The 20,802-nt window shown below is 35.9% G+C and overlaps 4 protein-coding genes across 4 annotated transcripts; 3 read left to right on the top strand and 1 right to left on the bottom strand.

The window, feature by feature from the left end:
• The first annotated feature begins 400 nt into the window (after positions 1-400).
• Positions 401-7,188, top strand: LOC120776167 (glutathione S-transferase theta-1). The gene is made up of 4 exons (XM_040106775.1): positions 401-692; positions 4,449-4,735; positions 6,629-6,764; positions 6,869-7,188. The coding sequence occupies exons 1-4, from the start codon at positions 578-580 to the stop codon at positions 7,033-7,035; spliced, it is 705 nt and encodes a 234-aa protein (XP_039962709.1). The 5' UTR covers positions 401-577; the 3' UTR covers positions 7,036-7,188.
• A 4,085-nt stretch (positions 7,189-11,273) lies between these two features.
• Positions 11,274-12,548, top strand: LOC120774355 (mediator of RNA polymerase II transcription subunit 8). The gene is made up of 3 exons (XM_040103940.1): positions 11,274-11,526; positions 11,580-11,922; positions 11,985-12,548. Exons 1-3 carry the CDS (start codon positions 11,362-11,364, stop codon positions 12,233-12,235), a joined length of 759 nt encoding a protein of 252 aa, XP_039959874.1. The 5' UTR covers positions 11,274-11,361; the 3' UTR covers positions 12,236-12,548.
• A 74-nt stretch (positions 12,549-12,622) lies between these two features.
• On the top strand, positions 12,623-13,953 carry LOC120774354 (coiled-coil domain-containing protein 34-like). Its single transcript, XM_040103939.1, has 3 exons — positions 12,623-12,869; positions 12,946-13,194; positions 13,257-13,953. Exons 1-3 carry the CDS (start codon positions 12,709-12,711, stop codon positions 13,735-13,737), a joined length of 891 nt encoding a protein of 296 aa, XP_039959873.1. The 5' UTR covers positions 12,623-12,708; the 3' UTR covers positions 13,738-13,953.
• Positions 13,954-14,314: 361 nt separating this feature from the next.
• On the bottom strand, positions 14,315-15,447 carry LOC120774353 (thymidylate synthase). Its single transcript, XM_040103938.1, has 2 exons — positions 15,270-15,447; positions 14,315-15,216 (listed from the first exon to the last, which is right to left on the bottom strand). The coding sequence occupies exons 1-2, from the start codon at positions 15,364-15,366 to the stop codon at positions 14,405-14,407; spliced, it is 909 nt and encodes a 302-aa protein (XP_039959872.1). The 5' UTR covers positions 15,367-15,447; the 3' UTR covers positions 14,315-14,404.
• Positions 15,448-20,802: the final 5,355 nt, after the last annotated feature.

The raw sequence follows: 20,802 nt of genomic DNA, 5'->3' as shown, positions 1-20,802 counted from the left end.
AGTATTTATAACGATGAAATCTACAGACATACTATAGTATATGCACGTATGCAATAAGACAATATACTTGCATACATATGCATATCTTTGGGGGCTGGTGCGTATACATTTTTGAACAAACACATATACATGTATATACATATGTATGTATGAGTTTTAGTTATTTGTACTTTATCACAATTATTTATTATGCGTTAGCGAACCAGGCAAATAATCTGGCGAATGAACAACAGACTTTAAGATTGCATAGGAAAAGCAATGAAGAGATAAGACCGACAACAAAACGAAAACATAAATGAAAACATTCGATCAGCCGGCTTTTGCAGGTGCCGCTAACTTCGTTCACTGCATTGCTCGTGCGGTCGTTTATATTGGTGCGCCAGCGTAGCCCGTTTAAAAGTCATCCGACGCTTATTAAATAGTTGTCATTTTCAAATGCAGCTCAGTTTACGTTAAACACCGATCAAAGACGGAAAGGTTGAATTATTAAAAGTTAAACAGTAACTTGAAGCCCTCTAGTTTAGTTTTGCATAAAGCTTTTACTAATAATTTTGCTTTGAAACCGAAAAGGGCGAAAATGCAACCAGTAAAATTTTATTTTAATTTTTTGGATCAGTCGAGTCGTGCATTATATATATTATTGGAAGCATCGAAAATACCTTTCGAAGCGATACCTATATCAATACTTAAAGGCAAGCAAAAATACTACTAATTCCCGATAATACGAAATATTTTTATACATTGAAATTTGAAGTAAATACTCGTATAATGTGATAAAGTTCGTTTTCGTCGATTATTTAAGTGTCCTAAAATTATGAAGATTCAAAAAGAGATACACAAAATATTTACCTAGTGTATAATATATACCATATGCATGCATTAAATACTAATACAAACGTTTTTAGAGTGTATGTAAATGTTTTGTCGAATAGAACTAAAAATCATAGTATTATTCTAGTCACCTGCAGCATTTCGTTAGTATAGGTATTGTTTATAAATATGTGCTGTATATACATATGTATTTATTAAGGTGGGTTTCAGAAAAAGCAACTGTTTCGAAGTGTATGTAGAGTCTGCTTATGGTAATTAATGAATCGCGCTCTTTAACAATGTTGATCAGAATAAAGTTGGTGGTCCTAAAAAAATATAACGCCATTTTACATTGCATTAGACTGCATTAACATACGTTTTTATCTGCTTAAATTTCGCAACAAAAGTTAAATATGATATTGTTTATGTACCAGAACAAGATTCAAATATAAAATGTTGTATCGTTAGCCTAAAAACAACAATTTGTCAAAAGTGTTGTATTTCATAATGTCAAAATAAGCCGTTTCGTTCTGTTTTTATGATTTAAAAATATTTTTTTTTAAAGATTTCAACTAATGAAAATATGTTTTTGAGTGATAACTGAATTCGAATAAATTGTAAGACATAAAAAATTATCGAATTCTTAACAAGAAATTCATGAAAGAAACATAAACGGTTTTTTATGTTAAAGATTAAAAATTCTTTGCGACGAGGAAGCACGTTCTTAATTAGCATAAAAAAAAAAAACTTTCTGAATTACACGCGCTTTGGTGGATTTTTAATGCAACAACAGCATGTAAACACTACATACATACATACAAATGTATATACATATGTACATTTTATGTTGATCATATTCTAATGATGATTACAAATAAATTTTCCAAATGATCAAAGTATAATGTGGCAATAGTAAAATCGTTTCAAACCATCCCACCTGCGCATAGCTTAATATAACAAGTTCATAAGTACTCAACTAAATTTGACACATTTATGTAAATAAAATTTATCTCTTGTTGGTTTTGACTTGTGTGAATGAATGTTTCTTTTAATCAGCATATGTTTAATTAACATACATATGTATGTATGTGTGTTTATGTATGAGCGTCATAGAGTGAAGACTACGTGACTTGATACATATACATATGTCCAGTTTTTGTTCAAGTCAACCTCATCTCGAAATATAATCAAATTTCAAGAAACGTATTAATTTTATTCTTTCTATCTACATACTTTATTCTAATCAATTCTTCAGCTTATACTCAGTTTAATTGCATACCAATAATATAACTTATTATCGCTGATGTAAAGTTCAAAATATATTTAAATATGCATTCATTCTCTTAAGATCAATTTTTAAATTCTTAAACATACATACATAAGTATATGAAATTTAATATATCGGGTGATTTTTTAAGAGCTTGATAACTTTTTTTAAAAAAAAAACGCATAAAATTTGCAAAATCTCATCGGTTCTTTATTTGAAACGTTAGATTGGTTCATGACATTTACTTTTTGAAGATAATTTCATTTAAATGTTGACCATGGCTGCGTCTTAGGTGGTCCATTCGGAAAGTCCAATTTTGGGCAACTTTTTCGAGCATTTCGGCCGGAATAGCCTGAATTTCTTCGGAAATGTTGTCTTCCAAAGCTGGAATAGTTGCTGGCTTATTTCTGTAGACTTTAGACTTGACGTAGCCCCACAAAAAATAGTCTAAAGGCGTTAAATCGCATGATCTTGGTGGCCAACTTACGGGTCCATTTCTTGAGATGAATTGTTCTCCGAAGTTTTCCCTCAAAATGGCCATAGAATCGCGAGCTGTGTGGCATGTAGCGCCATCTTGTTGAAACCACATGTCAACCAAGTTCAGTTCTTCCATTTTTGGCAACAAAAAGTTTGTTAGCATCGAACGATAGCGATCGCCATTCACCGTAACGTTGCGTCCAACAGCATCTTTGAAAAAATACGGTCCAATGATTCCACCAGCGTACAAACCACACCAAGCCACCAAGATCATGCGATTTAACGCCTTTAGACTATTTTTTGTGGGGCTACGTCTAGTCTAAAGTCTACAGAAATAAGCCAGCAACTATTCCAGCTTTGGAAGACAACATTTCCGAAGAAATTCGGGCTATTCCGGCCGAAATGCTCGAAAAAGTTGCCCAAAATTGGACTTTCCGAATGGACCACCTAAGACGCAGCCGCGGTCAACATTTAAATGAAATTATCTTCAAAAAGTAAATGTCATGAACCAATCTAACGTTTCAAATAAAGAACCGATGAGATTTTGCAAATTTTATGCGTTTTTTTTTTAAAAAAAGTTATCAAGCTCTTAAAAAATCACCCGATATGTACACATATATATGTATGTAACTCACGCAAATAACTCGTGAACTGATAAATTTCAATATCAACAAGATTAAATTAGCTTTTCATTTGACATTTTTAGCCGAAAAGTAAACAAATCGAACATACATGCATACATACATGCATGTTTATTTCACTATGTACATATGTATGTACATATAAATATTGTTCCACTTACGTCTATGAATTTTATAAATGTACTCGAGTGTTAATTTCTTTAATCGAAAGAATATAATGATATCAGAGTAGGTTTAGTATATGACCACAGAAATGTAGATTGCAGTTGCAGTTCTGCAATAATCGAAAAGTATGCAAAATTGCTAGCAGTGGGCATTGTGTAATTGTTTATGGTCCGTTTTACTATATCGTTAAGGTCAATTTTACTGCCCATAAAATTTCTAGTGGGTTAAAGTCTTCAAGTCAGAGTTGTAAATAATACAGTTAATTTTTGAGTACGTTTAAGAAATTTCAAATAAGCCCGCCATATAATAGGTTGTCAAAAAGTCTTGCGGTATTTTCGCTAGTTGGCGCTGAAAGCGCTGTAGTTCTAGTTTTATTCGTCGCATCGGGTCATGCTATACCTTTTTGGAAAGCTCATTTCACTAACACGTGTTTGATTGATTGTCGTTTCTTCTAAGTCGTTCGTGAGTTATAGCGTCGCAAACATGGAGCAAAATAAGGAGAAAATACGGCATATTTTATAGTACTCCTACGATAAAGGCAAAAATGCATCTCAAGCCGGAAATAAAATTTGTGCAGTTTATGGACCCGATACAGTTTCCATTTCCACCGCACAACGATGGTTTCAACGGTTTCTTTCTGGTGTAGAGGTGGTCGAAGATGCGCCACGCTCCGGAAGGCCTGTCGTCGAAAATGATAAAATCGCTGAATTGGTCGAAAGAGACCGGCATAGTAGCAGCCGTAGCATCGGTCAAGAGCTGGGCATGAGTCATCAAAAATTCATTTCAATTTCAATAAAATAAAAAAAAATTCAATAAAAATACCGCAAGACTGTTTTGACAATCCATTATATTTTTATTAGCAGAAAGTAGTAATTTAGTTTTTGTTGAGCTAGATATAAAACTACGCTACATGAATTCAATCTGTGAATACCTACAAAAGTATATGTAGTATATCTCCGTCACTTGTTCCTAAACATGTAAAAACTTAAACCTGCATTAAACAGGCTCATAGAGATAATTTGTAGCAGTTCAGCAATGTATCCTCTCCAAAACAAGTAGTTTTAAGTACTGTTTTATTTTTGTTGCAGGTGAACATTTAACTGGCGAATTTCGTGATAAAGTAAGTCAATTCAAGTGCTTGCCTGTAATAAATGACGAGAAGTTATCTTTGGTTGGGAGTATAACCATATTTCGACACCTAAATCGGGAAAAAATTGTACCGGAGCACTGGTATCCACGACGCAATTATGGTCGCAGTCGTATTGATGAATTCCTTGAGTGGCAACAGCGTAATACCGCAATGGCATGCGGTAATTACTTTCAACAAAAGTGGCTTTCACCTATTTTAAACAAGGCATCTCCTGACGACAAAAATGTACGTTAACGCATGTATGAACCTAATTACATACATAAGTAAAATGGTCTGCTTGTTATAGAATATTTAGTGATTTTGCTGCAGAGTATAATAGTTTTGTTTACCTAACGTTGTTTATATCAACTAAAAATAGACATATGTAAATATACTTATATTCCAATATAAGTAAATACTTACATTCCATAAAAATTGAGATATCTTAATGAAACTTTGTACACGTGTTTTTAAGGTCGCATTCGTAAATGGGCGTAATCGGACCACAAAACGCTGTTAATCGAAAACCTATAATTTGCCACAACTAAGTACTAAACTTTGGGCTAAAAGTTTTGAAAAAATTCTTTAGTGTACATATCTCCTAAACCACCTAAGCTACAATAACCATATTCGCTGGGAACAAATCCCTTAAGCATCCGACATGGATGAAAACGGAAAATAACCCCGTCCACTCATCACTTAAAGGTACTTTAAAAAATTACTAAAAGTGCATGAATCAATAACTAAATCCGACAGGGACATAAAATTTTAAACCAGATATAGTATGAGAGCGCTTTAAAGGAGCCGGGGTAAAAATTGGATGAGGCGCGTGATACCGCCCACTCTTATGTGAAACCACATAAATTATATTGGTGCACGACCGATTTCAACCAAATTTGGTACTTGAGATTCTTAAGGCATTTCTATGTCACAGTGCGAAAATGGGCAAAATGTACAACTAGAACTACACCTACTTCCCATATAACACAATTTTAAATTTCGGTTTTACATTCCGGTGTACAAATAAAGCATCAATTAATATAACGGAATACAACTTTGTACAAATACTGTATTTGAAGTGTGGCAGCTTATGACCAAAAACTATCCAAATCGGCCCAAACCTGTTCAAGCCTCCACGTACTGAATATATGGACCCCAGTTCCCATTGCAAACTTTTTCTAGAAAATATAGGTCAATCTCTACATTACATTACATTAACATTAGTTACATGGGTGAGATACCCATGAGTACCTATTTCTGTGAGCACCTATTTCTGTTAGCGATATGTGGTATTGTCAAAAAAATAGACAAAATCAGCTCAATACTGTAATATAGGAATTTCATGATTTCACAATGAATGTTAAATTCTTATTTCTCCGGCTTTGATCTTTGCAAGTTGCAAGAGTATGAAACGTTAGGTTACTGCAAAACTTATATCTTTCCCCTAAAGTCAACTTAGGCGCTGGGGCTTGAAAGGTTTGGTGCGGTTTGAATAATTTTTGGTCAGAAGATGACATTCTTTAAAGACACTATTCGTGCTAATTTTTATCCCGTTATAGTAATTGCTTCTTGATTTGTATAATGGAAAGTGAAAGAATTAATGAAATTTATGAATGTGATTGCGGAATATGATCTGTTTTCATCCATTTTCGCACTGTCAGTAGGGGTTCTTATAATATTTTCTCTAGGCGAATTTACTGTAGGTTTAGTGGATTAAGAGATATATACTTTTTCAATTTCAACCCACAGGTGCCCTTTGCGACTGCGATCCACTATGCCAAATTATAGTTCAATATTTATTTAGAGCTTAGTTATGGAATTTATATGTTTCAGTTTAATGGTGTTTTGTGAGCGTGGCAGTGATCCGATTATGTCCATCTACGAACTTGTTCACCATTTTTTGCTAGAGACCACGTGCACCAAGTTTCATTACGATATCTCAATGGTCACCCAAGTTACAGCTTGCATGGACAGACGGACGGATGGACAGACGCATATCCGGATTTCAACTCGTCTCGTCATTATAATCATTTATGTGAACAATCGTTAGGAGGACAGAACTATTATACTTCGTAACAACGTGTTGCAAGAGTATAAAAAATATAATACTCATATTCTCCTTTTTTATGTTATTTGTAGGTCAGTGTCTTAACAGAATGTCTAAATCAAAATTTGAAGAATTTTGAAAACCACTTTCTAAATAAAAACAAGTTTGTCATTGGTGAAAATATTTCTTATGCTGATCTGATGGCAATTTGCGAAATCGATCAACCAAGTAAGTTATTTTCAAAATTAAAATATTTTATTATTACAAATATATGTGTATGCTTATACTCGTATGTATGTAACATCTGGAAATCAACATCCTATCTTTTGCAGAATTCATAGGATTCGATCCTTTCAATCATCATCCAAAGTTGGGTAAATGGTATGACAGAGTAAGGGAAGAGTTGGGACCGTATTATAAGAAAGTAGCAATTGAATTTGATAACAAATTAAGAACTGCAGAAAAAAAGATACCGGAAGTCATGTATCTTCAACAATAAATAAAGGCTTCATATACACATATTGTTTAGATTACATAAATTTTGTTAAATGCAATTAAATTTGTATTTTAATATTTTTGTTACAATTCTGATGCTAGTCGTCGATCGACTTGTTAATTAAACGTTATTATTAGTTATAGAAAATAAGGGATATATGTACTTTCATACTTATACTTGGAATAACCATAAGCATTTTTATACTTGTTGTTAAGTTATTATGGTTTTAAATAAAAAATATAAATATCTAAATATTTAATTAATAAGATTCTGGCGAATAACATTAATAAGCTAAAAAACAATTGGGGTTTAAACTCATTTTTGATGTATGATATATGTACATCATCATATACATAAGTACATATATCGGCCCGAGATAATTTTCCGCTGTAGATATATGCCAAATACTCGGCTCATTCTAAGCCTATGTTGTCTTAACATCAAAATTTATAATTCTTAAAAATTATTCAGATCATTTTATCAGAAAAAACACTTATGTTACAAATGCTTAAGATACTTATCTAAAAGAAAAAACGCTAACTGCTGTTGCACCTAAGCTATAATACCCTCCGCAGATACAAAAGATCCCTCACAAGAACTTGGTTTTGATCGGTCAGTTTATATGGCAGCTATAATAATCCGATCTGAATAATTTCTTCGGAGATTGCACCATTGTCTTAGGCAATTACGTATTCTAAATTTGGAGAATATATCTCGCCAAGTTTAAAATTTTTCTATCAGAGGACTTGATTCCGAGAACGTTTTTAATTTAAATGCCAAAAAAATATTATTTTGTCAGGTCTATAATGGAAATTGCTATAAAAACAAGGCTCTTACACTGAAATAAGTTCATCATCCGATCCATCGAAACGGGGTTAGATCACCGCAATAACAGCCCTTCTTCTTCTTCTTTACTAGCGTAGACACCGTTAAGCAATTATAGCTGAGTTAACAATAGCGCGCCAGTCGTTTCTTCTTTTTGCTACGTGGTGCCAATTGGAGATTCCAAAGGAAGTCAGCTGCATCTCCACCTGGTCTTTCCAACGAAGTGGAGGTCTTCCTCTTCCTCTGCTTTACCCGGCGGGTGCTGCGTCGAATACTTTCAGAGCTGGAGTGTTTTCCTCCATTCGGACGACATGATTTAGCGAGCGTTACCGCTATCTTTTAATTCGCTGAACTATGTCAATGCCGTCGTATATCTCATACAGCTCATCGTTCCATCGAACGCGATATTCGCCGTGGCCAACGCGAAAAGGACCATAAATCTTTCGCAGTACCTTTCTCTCGAAAACTCGTAACGTCGACTCATCATCGTCCGTGCCTTCTGCATCATAAAGCAGGACGGGAATAATGAGTGACTTATAGAATTTGATTTTTGTTCGCTGAGAGAGGACTTTACTTCTTAATTGCCTACTTAGTCAAAATAGCACATGTTGGCAAGAGATATCCTGCGTTGGATTTCGAGGCTGACGTTGTTGTTGGTGTTGATGCTGGTTCCAAGATAGACGAAATTATCTACAACTTCAAAGTTATGACTGTCAACAGTGACGTGAGTGCCAAGTCGCGAGCGCGACGACTGTTTGTTTGATGACAGGAGATATTTCGCTTTGCCCTCGTTCACCACCAGACACATTTGCTTTCCTTCCTTATCCAGTCTGGAGAAAGCGGAACTAACGGTGCGGGTGATGAAGCCAATGATATCAATATCATCGGCGTAAGCCAGCAGCTATACACTGCTTGCTTGTTCTTGCCCGATTAAGCTCTGTAGCTTGAATTATTTTCCCAAGCAGTAATTTGAAGAAGTTGCACGATAGGGAGTCCCCTTGTCTGAAACCTCGTTTGGTATGGAACGGCTCGGAGAGGTCCTGCCCGATGCTGAGGGAGCTTTTGGTATTGCTCAACGAAACGAGCGAATGGTGAATATCTGGTGGTTGTTTTTTTTCGAAGCATTACCCTTGTCGGCCAGCGTGTCAAGCTCTTCATAATCACGCATTTCGGCATCTCTTTTTTCCGCACGTGTTGTGGTCGATCGTAGCGTTGCGAGGTAAGCAGTCTGTTTTCTCTCATCCGGGTCTAGAACCGGTGTGCCTAGAACCGGTTGTTGTGGGAAAAGTTGATCATCCCTTTATCCCTGGTTGCAAATTCGATTTTGACAGCGCTTTAATAAGTAAAGTTTGAAAACGAAGAAATTGCAATTTTCCTGAAAATTCTCTTAACGCGCGATGTCTAAATAAAAATCCTTAAATGAACGTGGCAGCGGCAAATTACTGTTAAAAATACCTCATGTCCATATATCGTGTACGGCGTATACTTAAATAAAAGCGGCCGCGACGCTGAAGTTTGAAAAAATTGATTTCAAGAGCGTTTGCTTGGTCCTGTACTTTACACCATTTTTACCTCGGACATACCTGAAACTGAAAATGTATTAATTGCTACATATGCTGACGACACTGCTCTATTGACGTCAAGCCAGTCTCCTCCTGAAGCAACTAATTTGGTGCAAGAAGAATTGAATAAGATACAAACTTGGTTAGATTGCTGGAGAATGAAAGTAAACGAAGCGATAGTCCTTTCTTGCTTTTAAATGGCAATGCTATACCTAAAACTGATTGCGTTAAATACCTCGGCATACACTTAGATAAACGGTTAACATGGAAATAGCACATACAAGCTAAAAATAAGCAATTAAAAATAAAAACCAAACAACTGTATTGGCTACTCGGATATAAATCGCCGTTACATCTTGAAAATAAATTACTATTATATAAAGGCATACTAAAACCTATCTGGACTTACGGTGTGCACCTTTGGGGCACTGCTAGTAATTCAAATATTGAAATTTTACAAAGATTTCAGTCAAAAACCATAAGACTAATTACAAAAGCCCCTTGCTTTATAACAAATAAAGCCATTCATACAGATCTTAATATACCTTTTGTTAAAGCTGAGATTAAAAGATTTAGTACAGCATATTTACACAGAATCCCTTATCATCAGAATCCTATGGCAATCATGTTATTAGATGACAGCAATGAAATTGTTTAAATGAGTTTAGCTTGCACCCACTCTACCCGGAAAACCCCTAATAAGACAGCTTAGTTCACCACAGCTGAGAACACCACAACACAACTCACCATGCCTATACACCAACAAACTCATCAAAAAGGATTTGAACAATTCGTTTTGTTTAATTCCCACGTCAACATTCGTCAGACACTTCGCACATCAATTTTCGTTGTTTCGACACCCAACCCGCGCGCTGCAAATAAATCGCTTATACATCATATACATATTCTAAATCGGATCAATCCTGCATTCGTCATTCAACAAATGATTCAACCGGGATCCTGCACATATCGTCCAATTTTCATCTGGATACTCTTCATTTATGCGATCGTATCATCGCATGTAGCGAATGCCTTTATACACTTATCATACATTTTTATTGTTAAATGAGAAGTGTCAAAATGCATCCTTTTAATTAAAGTAAATTGTACTGAATAATATTAAAGTATTTTTTCTTGCCCCCCGTTAAAACAGAAATTACTAGACTCAAAAGACAACATATTCTAATTCTCCCATTTAGGAATTAAGTACTAAATATTTAATAACATATATTACTACGGTATTAAATATTAGTATTAAGTTTGTTAATATAAGCACTAGAAATAAGAACATTTGATATGAATATTGTATATTATTATTAATATCACTGTGTATCAATAATATAAGTTAGATTATGATTTTGTTATCTCATTTGCTTATTTTTTCTTTAAATAGATCGCAAATAAAAATATTAAAAAAATAAAATAAAATCATACAATAATTCAATCGAAAAAAATGAGAAAAGTTAATTAAAAATGAAGAGAAAAAAAATGATGGAGAATTTATTGTCTAAATGAAGGCAAATATATACTTAAAAATGCTGTTATAATGAATTTATACTAGAATTATAAAAACTATATTTCAATTAACCGCTAGACTTTGGAAGAACGAACGTTGTACGCTTTGTTGTGTGGATTGCTGGCAATAAACTGTCATTTTGGAAATTGAATAATTCTCCTTTCATTTCAATTCATTCATTTCTCAATAAATGTCAATAAAGTTATTGAGATAAATGCTACAACCCCTTGACAATATTGCTAGCAATACAGTTTTCCAGACAACATCGATTGCCTGTCGAGATGACCTATGGTAATAATCGATATGAATTTAATCGAAATTCTTTAGTTCAATATTTTGTTTTTCAATTTAAACAGGATAGTAAGGTCCATGGTTTTTTTTATTTAGTTATATTACATTTTGAGTTACGGCTTGGCAATTTCTAAAATGCAGCGTGAAGAAAAACAAATGGAAATGACATTGGATGCTATATTAAGTAGACTAAATGACTTGAAAATGTCCATTGGTGGGATGATGCAGAAGCTTGAGACCGAGTATGAAATAATTAACTGGCCAACTTTTCTTGATAATTTCGCCATAATATCCAGTCATGTAAATAATTATAAGATTATAATAGGACAAACATTTTAATAAATTATCTTCAGTTGACAGGGTTATCAAAAATCCTCGCTAAAGAAGTTTGCCCGCCGCTACGTAATCGGACTGTTCTTCCATTAATGCTATCACAAGATCGTGACGAGTCGTTGATAAATCTTACACAGGGACGTGTTCCTGTATTTTCACACGATATTGTACCAGATTATTTGCGTACGAAACCGGACCCCCTTACTGAACAAAAGTTAATTCAAGGAGAACAAAAAGCTGCTAATTTAACTGCAGAAGTTGCCATGAAACAGGTTACACAATACAATAAAGTCGTATCTCACGTACTAGATATGGTGTGCAAAGCTCGCGAGGAATGGGAGATTGAATCATCCACCAGAGCAGGTTTGAAACCGACATAAACTATCTTTTGAAGTAAAAGTATTGTTGTATTGGTTATTTTTCAGGAATTCAACAAACAAGCAGTATGGCAGATACTCATGCGTTGGTATCGGCGGTTGGAATGGGCAAAGGATTGAAAGCAAATGTTTCATTAAATGTAGCAACAGGTTCTGCCAATATGATGGTACCCCCACTGCGCGCTTCTGCACCTATGACTTCTGTCAGTCCTGGTGGAGTCGGTCAAATAAATAAAGCTCCTTCAGGCATTAAAACAAATATCAAGCCGGCCATGCAAGTTCATCAATTTACGCGATAGTTAATAACGTATTTAAGTCTTAAGAGATAAACATACTATGAAGATTGTATACAACCAAAATGTTTGGGCCAATACTTACCCTTACCAGCCGAGTCAATTCTGATAACCTAAAGCTGGCTATTGTGCGAACAGCAACTATGTTTAATGTCAAAATTTTCCTAATAATTATACATGTATGGTTGTTAAAATCGAAATCGCTACTGTGGTTAGGTAAACTCTGTTTCGGAAAACTATTAAAATATTGGCAACCTATTCCAACACACTCAAAATTATATTTCAAAGCGCTTAAAAAATATATTTATTTCCATTTTAATCCATTTTTGTGAATATTTTTCTGTCTAAATTTTGATCCAAATAACTATACAAAAACAAAAACATATATTTTAAAATATATATATTTTTTTGAAAACGGTTCCTGGTATTATCTACGTTTACGGTAAAGTAATATATAAACTTGTTGGAACTTGATTGTCATGGCTTTTTACACCACCCGGGTGGACGATAATGGTAACGAAATAGAACGTCGCCATTCAGCGCGTAGCTTGGCGATTTCCTTGAGTGCTAGCAGCACCAGCACTAACACATCTCGCGTCAATTTAAGTTCTCGAAGTTGCGAGACAAAGGCTAGCGTAAGGTATTAATTCGTGAAAATTGTTTCCACAAAAGGAGAAGTATTTAAATATAAATTTGAGTTTGTTTATCATTTTTAGATATATAAATCCTGCAGCTTTTATTGAAAAAACACCAGATCAAAGTGAGACTAGTAGCATAAATGATGAGAATAAACTATTACCGTCATCGGAAAATCAGAGCGATATTGTACCACCTTTGGATTTACAGTCCGAAGATAACTATCCTACTACACGTGATTACACCTTCTCTTATCGCAAACACTGCGAAGCAGCTAAAATTGTTTTAAAACCGGACTTAGCCTATGAAACATGGTTATCTGCCAAAAGGTCTCGATATCTTAGCAATTAACACAATTTATTTTACATATTTTTTATTGTCGCCTTGATAGGAAACTTATTTCTGATGAAGCTGCGCGACGCCGGAAGGCTGAAGAGCAGAAACGCAAGGAACAAGAAGCAAGAAAACGCCTTTCAGAAGAAAAGTTTCAACAGTGGTTGAAAACAAAATCACGCCAAACTCGTTCGCATGAAATAATCAAAACACATGTTGAACTGGAAGAAAAACCATCAAAATCTCAAATTATCGATGAAGAAGCACAAGCTAAACTGGAAGCTTGGGAACGCACAAAACAAATAGAGGAGGAACAACGTCGTAATATTAAGAAAAAAGAAGAAGAACGACGTCGGGTTATAGAAGAACAGCGACGGCAAATGGCTGCGGAAGCATGGAAGAAATGGTTAGCTGAGGTGGATAAGAAGCCTCGACCGGTGCCACTTAATAGAGGCATATTCACGTTACGTGGGACTATATCCGATATTTTCGTTAATCCGAACGAGTGGCAAAGTACAATTCCAATAGAGGAAGATTGACACTTTGTGTTGAAATATCACTGCTTTTATTTAATTAATTTGTAATTCAATAGTGTTTACATATCAACTTTAATGAAATACTTGGAAGTTGAAATGTTCTAGAGCTACCAAATTTTGTGATGTGGTATTATGTGTATATTCATTTATAAATTGCATATCGTACATTTCGTCGGACTGTACGTGAAAAGTATATCTATTATTTCCCGTATTATAATATTCGAACTATTTTTTTTTGTCGCTGTAGAATCTGGGAACCTCTTAAAGAAATTTTAGTCAAAACCATTTTTTCAGGAAAATAAAAAAAAGAACGATTACGTATAGCAAGGATTTACATAAATAGCTAAGAACAGTAAGAACGTATTTACAGTGAGAACAACAAAGTCGTTACGAGGCAACTGTTGATCCTCCTATACCGTACCATTTGATATGCTTTACTTCGATTTTACTTTTATAATTTTACATCGCCTTTCAGGTTTATTGTCCATAAAAAATGTTTTAGTGAATCTATGTAAACGCTAGTTGGCTAATTTACACTTACCTTACTCGGATATTGTATGTAATAAAATTGGCAAATCAGTAATTTCAGATACACTTTTATACATATGGATATAGTTATATGTTTGTATTAAGGAGCCATTTCCATTGAAATTTTTGGATACGGATTGTATTAAACAGCCATTTCCATTGAAATTTTTGGATACGGATTGTAGTCGATAAGTTCGAAGTCCTTAAACGTGAAGTCTTCAATGCATTTTAACTCACGCTTAATAAGTAATTTAGGAAACTCCCGAGGTTTTCGCGTTAACTGTTCTTTTAATGCTTCAATATGATTATTATAGACATGTGCATCGCCCAAAGTGTGGACAAAATCCCCTGGTCGGAGATCAGTAATATGAGCAATCATATAGGTAAGCAAAGCGTACGAGGCAATATTAAATGGTACACCCAATCCCATATCGGCACTGCGTTGGTATAATTGACAAGATAATTCTCCATTGGCAACAAAAAATTGTGCAAGACAATGACAAGGTGGTAGAGCCATTTGAGGGATATCGACAGGATTCCAAGCAGACATTATAATACGCCGATCATTTGGATTGTTTCTGATTGTGTCAATTACTTGCTGAAGTTGATCTATACCCTCATCTTTGTAACTGTCCTTGCAGTTTCTGTACTTGGCCCCAAAATGACGCCACTGAAAACCATAAACTGGGCCTAGATCACCTTCCTCCCTATCGGAAAACCCACATTTGTCTAAGAACTCCCGATTACTGTTTCCATCCCATATGTGAATATTTTTTTCTTGAAGTATTTTAGCGTCTGTTTTACCATGAACAAACCACAGCAATTCTTCAGCGACAGCACGCCAAAATACTCGCTTCGTAGTTAGTAATGGAAAACTATTTCGCAGATCGAAGCGCATTTGGGCACCAAAAACTGATCGTGTACCAACACCAGTTCGATCCGACCGATCCACGCCTGCAATAATCAGACTGAATTAATCTTTAGGAAAGGAAGTGGACTCAATTTACCTTTAGTAATTATTCTTTGAATAAGGTCCAAATATTGTTGCTCGTCCAGATTTATTTCAGAGGCACACTGATTTAGTTTACTGGAGTCGACGCTCATTTTAATACATTTGTAATAACTGATATATCAAATTCTATGAAATCGTGATCTTTTAACTATTACTATATTTAACGATCTGCCAAAAAAGTGTAAAATAAACACGACTACAGGCGCGATTACAAAAATTTTGGCGCGTACAACCTTCCAGGGTTTCCGAGTCTAAGTACATATGTATTAAGTAAAATAAATACATTTTGATTTTACTAAATTGTAGCAAAATTTAGAAAACATTTTTTGTTACTCATATTTACTATGGACGAGTTTTTTTTAAATGGAAAATTTAGCCATCATAATTATATTGGTTTGTGAAATGTTATCTTGGCTTGTGTATCGATCTAGATGCACTGCAAATTTATTGTTTTGTTCCTATTGTGAATGGGTTATTAAAACAAATTAATTCGGCAATAAAAACATATGAAAATGTAAACAAACCAAAATTAAAAATTCCCCTTCGAGAAACTGCTTATGGGTTCACAACGGGACGCAGGGGAAGAATGCCCCCTCTACCACCAACAGTTCGTCCGGTTGGAGCTGGTCGTTTGTTAGTAATAATCTAAGTATTTAGAATGTAGGTTATGAACCTACATTCGTCCCTAGTAATAGGAGGGAAGTGCTGGACATCACCCTGTGTAAGAAATTATTTTCGGGAGTAATCTCACAGTGAAGGGTGTCATCAGAACAGAATCAATCAGAATCAATGTCGGATCACAGGATTTTGAAATTTGGGCTAAGGGTAGAGGTCACCCAAATCCCCCCTAAACGTATTCGTCAGTGCTAAATTTTAATGGGAGGGGAAGTTAGACGGAGGTGTAACGAACCTGGGACTGGGGAACAGGCTTTCTGCTCACAACCAGGTTACATGCTGGTCACTGCAGCTGTCCCCTAAAGACGATCACCGAAGGACCCAACTGCCCTTGGTGATCAAAAAGGCTCTCAGAACTCAGAGTAATTAAAAGATATGACGCACTTATACGACCAGTGAGAAGGAGAGAGCTACTACACTTCTGCGTGCGCATTTCCCGGAGACAATTAAGGAAGACCAGTGTCTACCTGTCGTTGAACATAAGCTTTGTATCTCGCCTGGATTGGGTAGTCGCAAGACAACTGTTTACTGCGGACTGTCAGGTGGGCTACGACTTCGTTTTCAAAATTCAAGTCTGCGGGGGTTAATGGCATATTTCCAGCACTTCAGCAACAGGGAGAGGAGGTCCTACTGTCCTACCTTGTTCAGCTGATGAGAGATAGCCTGAAGCCGATAAGAACTCTAGGAGTCACGAATTCTGATATTCAGCGATGTTATACGTTTCGGTTTTAAAATCGAATTTGCTTGTTCCAGAAACCCAACATTTTTTTATGTGACTTTAAAACGAAAAGACATGTTTTGAAAACCGAATTTATACTTTGGAATGTAATTTGAGAACGAAAAATTTATAACATGTCTCCAGGGACTTCAAATGGATTTGAATGGTCTCTTAAATGCCTTCTTCTAATATATTAAATGGGAAATATAATTTTTTGGAAATTGAAATATTTATTATGAATTAAAAACAAATGTTTTTTGCAAACAGCTGTTTCGATGTGGAAGAGAAAATCTTCGAGATAGTTGAAATCATTAGGCTTGTAAAAACGAAATCAAATCTGTTTTGAATTCCCCAAAACCTCTGATAAGTATATTATTATTGTTAAATCCGAGAATCCTCACTTTTCTTGGTAATTAATATTTTAACAACGAAGTGAAGAAAGCAATGGGTATATAAGAATGGACGCTTTTTTTTCAATACTTCTCTCTAATAAAAATGGTGTCGGCTACTGGGCAAGCGTAAAAAGTTGACAATTGCTCAATATTTTGCTTCACTTTACGTTGCGTTGCCTCAAGCGCTGAACACATAGAGCGCGACAGACTGCAAACTACATCTGTCAAATATTAAAATACACACGTTCTTATGGGCACTGTTATTTTGACAGCTGCACGACTACACGACTGCAGGCCGACAGTTGCCGTCCTCGCTAACTTCAATATCCTCCTATTTTTGCCAACGACAGTAGGACGACCGTAGAGTTGACAGTGGAATGAAAGATAGAAAGAGGAGGTAGAGTGGTGATGCCACTAATATGTAAAATGTAAAATTATTCACAGCTCTAACAAACTTGACGTTATTTTACAAATAAAAGCATAAAATAGCGCTATTATAGCTCTATTATATCATTTGTAATAACAATTGATCATTTAAAACAGAAATATTTACCTATTTACTTATTTTTTGCATAAAAAATTTCATTTTGAACAAAATATTAAAATTTCATTGAAGTGAAAGGAATTTGTATGGCCACAACGAAATTGTGTACATACAAAATGGACAACTGCGTTGTTTTGTGTACATGCCGGCCATTGTGTTGTTGTTGCTTCTCAAAATGTACAACGACGTTTTCAGTTCACTGTCGTGGTGCTGCAGTCTGTCGCTGTCATTGTGTTCACCACTTGAAGTGGACGCAGTTGTCCATTTTGTATGTATACAATTTCGTTGCGGCCATACTAATTCCTTTCACTTCAATGAAATTTTAATATTTTGTTCAAAATGAAATTTTTTATGCAAAAAATAAGTAAATAGGTAAATATTTTTGCTTTAAATTATCAATTGTTATTACAAATGATATAACAGAGCTATAATATAGTTATTTTATGCTTTTATTTGGAAAAAAAGGTCAAGTTTGTTAAAGCTGTGAATAATTTTACATTTTACATATTAGTGGCATCACCACTCTACCTCCTCTTTCTATCTTCCATTCTACTGTCAACTCTACGGTCGTCCTACTGTCGTTGGCAAAAATAGGAGGATATTGAAGTTAGCGAGGACGGCAACTGTCGGCCTGCAGTCGTGTAGTCGTGCAGCTGTCAAAATAACAGTGCCCATAAGAACGTGTGTATTTTAATATTTGACAGATGTAGTTTGCAGTCTGTCGCTCTCTATGTGTTCAGCGCTTCAATCTGAACGAACTGATACAAAAGTGTACATCGAACTTTTCCGTTAAAGCAAATATCCGAAGGAGAGCGCAGCAAAAGTTGTATGTGAGGTGTTCACGGCTGGGAATATTATTGTTATAAAATTAAAAAAAAAAGCGAGGTCTTCCTCGTCCTCTGCTTCCCCCGGTGGGTACTGCATTGAGCAGAGCTGGAGTGTTTTCGTCCATACGTACGACATGATCTAACCAGTGCAGCTGCTGTCTCTTCGATGAACTATGTCAATGTCGTCGTATATCTCATGTACATAGCTCATCGTTCCATCGAATGCGATATTCGCCGTGGCCAACGCGCAAAGGACCATAGATCTTTCGCAGAACTTCTCTCGAAAAATCGTAACGTCCACTCATCAGATGTTGTCATCGTCCATGCCTCTGCACCATATAGCAGGACGGGAATAATGAGTGACTTATAGACTGTGGTTTTTGCTCGTCGAGAGAGGACTTCACTTCTCTAACAGTGACGTGGGAGCTTAGTCGCGAGTGCGACGACTGTTTGTTTGATGACAGTAGATATTTCGTTTTGCCCTCGTTCACTGCCAGACCCATTTGATTTTCTTCCCTATCCAGTCCGGAGAAAGCAGAACTAACGGCGCGGGTGTTGAAGCCAATGATATCAATAAAGGCATACGCCAGCAGCTGTACACTCTTATAAAATATTGTACCTGCTCGATTAAGTTCTGCAGCTCGAAGTATTTTCTCCAGCAGCAAATGGAAGAAGTCGCAGGTCTTTCCCGATCCTGACGGAGCTTTTGGTATTGCTCAAAGTCAGTTTACACACCTGTTTTAGTTTTTCAGCTCCTTTTCGTGCTGCCAAAAGCAGCTTTGAAACCGACGAAGAGGTGGTTTGTGTCGATTTTCTTTTCATGGATATTTTCCAAGATTTGGCGAATGGTGAATATCTGGACGGTTGTTGATTTTCCTGGTCTAAAGCCACAGTGATAAGGTCCAATCAGTTGGTTGGCGGTGGGCATTAATATTTCACACAATACGCTCGATAGAACGCTATATGCGATGTTGAGAAGACTTATCCCAAGGTAGCTGGCCCAGATTGTGGGATCTCTCTTTTTGTGGATTGGGCAGAGCACACTTAAATTCCAATCGTTGGGAATGCTTACGTTAGACCATATTCTACAAAGAAGCTGATTCATGCTCCTTATCAGTTTTTCGCCGTCGTGTTTGAATAGCTTGGCCGGCAATCCATCGGCCCTCGCCGCTTTGCTGTTCTTCAGACGGGTAACTGCTAGTCGAACTTTTTCATGGTCGGGCAATGGAACGTCTGCTCCATCGTCATCGATTGGGGAATCGGGTTCGCCTTCTCCTGGCGTTATACTTTCACTGCCATTCAGCAGGCTGAAGAAGTGTTCCCTCCACAATTTTAGTATGCTCTGGGCATCGGTGACTAGATCACCATTGGGGGTTCTGAAAGAGTATGCTCCGGTCTTGAAACCTTGTTTCGTAGAATTTTCGGGCATTATTCTTGTGGGGAGCTTTCAAGCTCTTCATACTTACGCATTTCGGCCTCTCTCTTTTTCTGTCTCGAAATGCGTCTCGCTTCCCTCTTCATATACATGTTTGGTTTCCCTCTTTGTTTTTAAGGTGACACTTATTTCTGGAAATTTTTTCATTGATACATAATTTTCCTGTTAAAAATAAAAAAATCGATATGATAAGATAATTTTCATAAAATAGGTTCAATAACCGATTTCACAGCTAATCTTTACTTCGCAAAATAGTCAGTTATACAAGGTGCTTTCCAAAGGAAACAGGACATTATGAATTTAGCGCCACCTGGTGCCATCTATATGTCGAGTGGTGCGTTAGAATCTGCTATATTTATCGATTGTCCAGTGAGAATTTCATGACTATTCATCGATTGGAAGTGAAGTTATTGCGTTTTAAGTGTCAGTATGTTTGTGTTATCGGTGCGAAAATGAGCTTCGAACAAAGAGTCAACATTAAATTTTGTTTCAAAATTGGTAAATCTTTTATCGAAACGTTTCAATTGATAAAACAAGTTTATGGCGATGATTGCCTATCCCGTAGCAGAGGGCCTGAGTGGTTTCAACGTTTTAAAAGTGGTCGTGGGGACATAAATGACGATCAACATGTGGGCCAATCAAAATCCGTGATCAATGGAAATTCCATGGAAACCGTGCGTGAATTGATCAAAAATCAGCCGAAATCATCATTGAAATGGAATTGAACATCTTCAAAACATCGATTTATCGCATTTTGACCGAACATTTAGGCTTACGAAAGGTGTGTGCACGGTTTGTTCCGCACAAATTGACTGACGAGCAAAAATTGCTCAGAATCCAACATTCGAAGGACGATTATTTGACCAAAAATCACATTTTAACCATTAACCACTCCCCGTATTCACCTGATATGGGACCGTGCGACTTCTTTTCGGAA

Source organism: Bactrocera tryoni, chromosome 4, assembly GCF_016617805.1.
Source record: "Bactrocera tryoni isolate S06 chromosome 4, CSIRO_BtryS06_freeze2, whole genome shotgun sequence".
NCBI lineage: Eukaryota > Metazoa > Arthropoda > Insecta > Diptera > Tephritidae > Bactrocera > Bactrocera tryoni.
This window is presented reverse-complemented; position numbering and strand designations above follow the sequence as displayed.

Bases quoted from the DNA above. Each gene is read 5' to 3' on its own strand.
- LOC120774355 (XM_040103940.1), top strand. From the start codon at position 11,362: ATGCAGCGTGAAGAAAAACAAATGGAAATGACATTGGATGCTATATTA. The intron at 11,527-11,579 runs GTAAATAATTAT...AATTATCTTCAG, and splicing joins TCGCCATAATATCCAGTCAT to TTGACAGGGTTATCAAAAAT. The intron at 11,923-11,984 runs GTTTGAAACCGA...GTTATTTTTCAG, and splicing joins TGAATCATCCACCAGAGCAG to GAATTCAACAAACAAGCAGT.
- LOC120776167 (XM_040106775.1), top strand. From the start codon at position 578: ATGCAACCAGTAAAATTTTATTTTAATTTTTTGGATCAGTCGAGTCGT. The intron at 4,736-6,628 runs GTACGTTAACGC...TGTTATTTGTAG, and splicing joins CATCTCCTGACGACAAAAAT to GTCAGTGTCTTAACAGAATG. The intron at 6,765-6,868 runs GTAAGTTATTTT...TATCTTTTGCAG, and splicing joins TTGCGAAATCGATCAACCAA to AATTCATAGGATTCGATCCT.
- LOC120774353 (XM_040103938.1), bottom strand. From the start codon at position 15,366: ATGAGCGTCGACTCCAGTAAACTAAATCAGTGTGCCTCTGAAATAAAT. The intron at 15,217-15,269 runs GTAAATTGAGTC...TGATTATTGCAG, and splicing joins TCAAAGAATAATTACTAAAG to GCGTGGATCGGTCGGATCGA.
- LOC120774354 (XM_040103939.1), top strand. From the start codon at position 12,709: ATGGCTTTTTACACCACCCGGGTGGACGATAATGGTAACGAAATAGAA. The intron at 12,870-12,945 runs GTATTAATTCGT...TATCATTTTTAG, and splicing joins GAGACAAAGGCTAGCGTAAG to ATATATAAATCCTGCAGCTT. The intron at 13,195-13,256 runs GTCTCGATATCT...TCGCCTTGATAG, and splicing joins ACATGGTTATCTGCCAAAAG to GAAACTTATTTCTGATGAAG.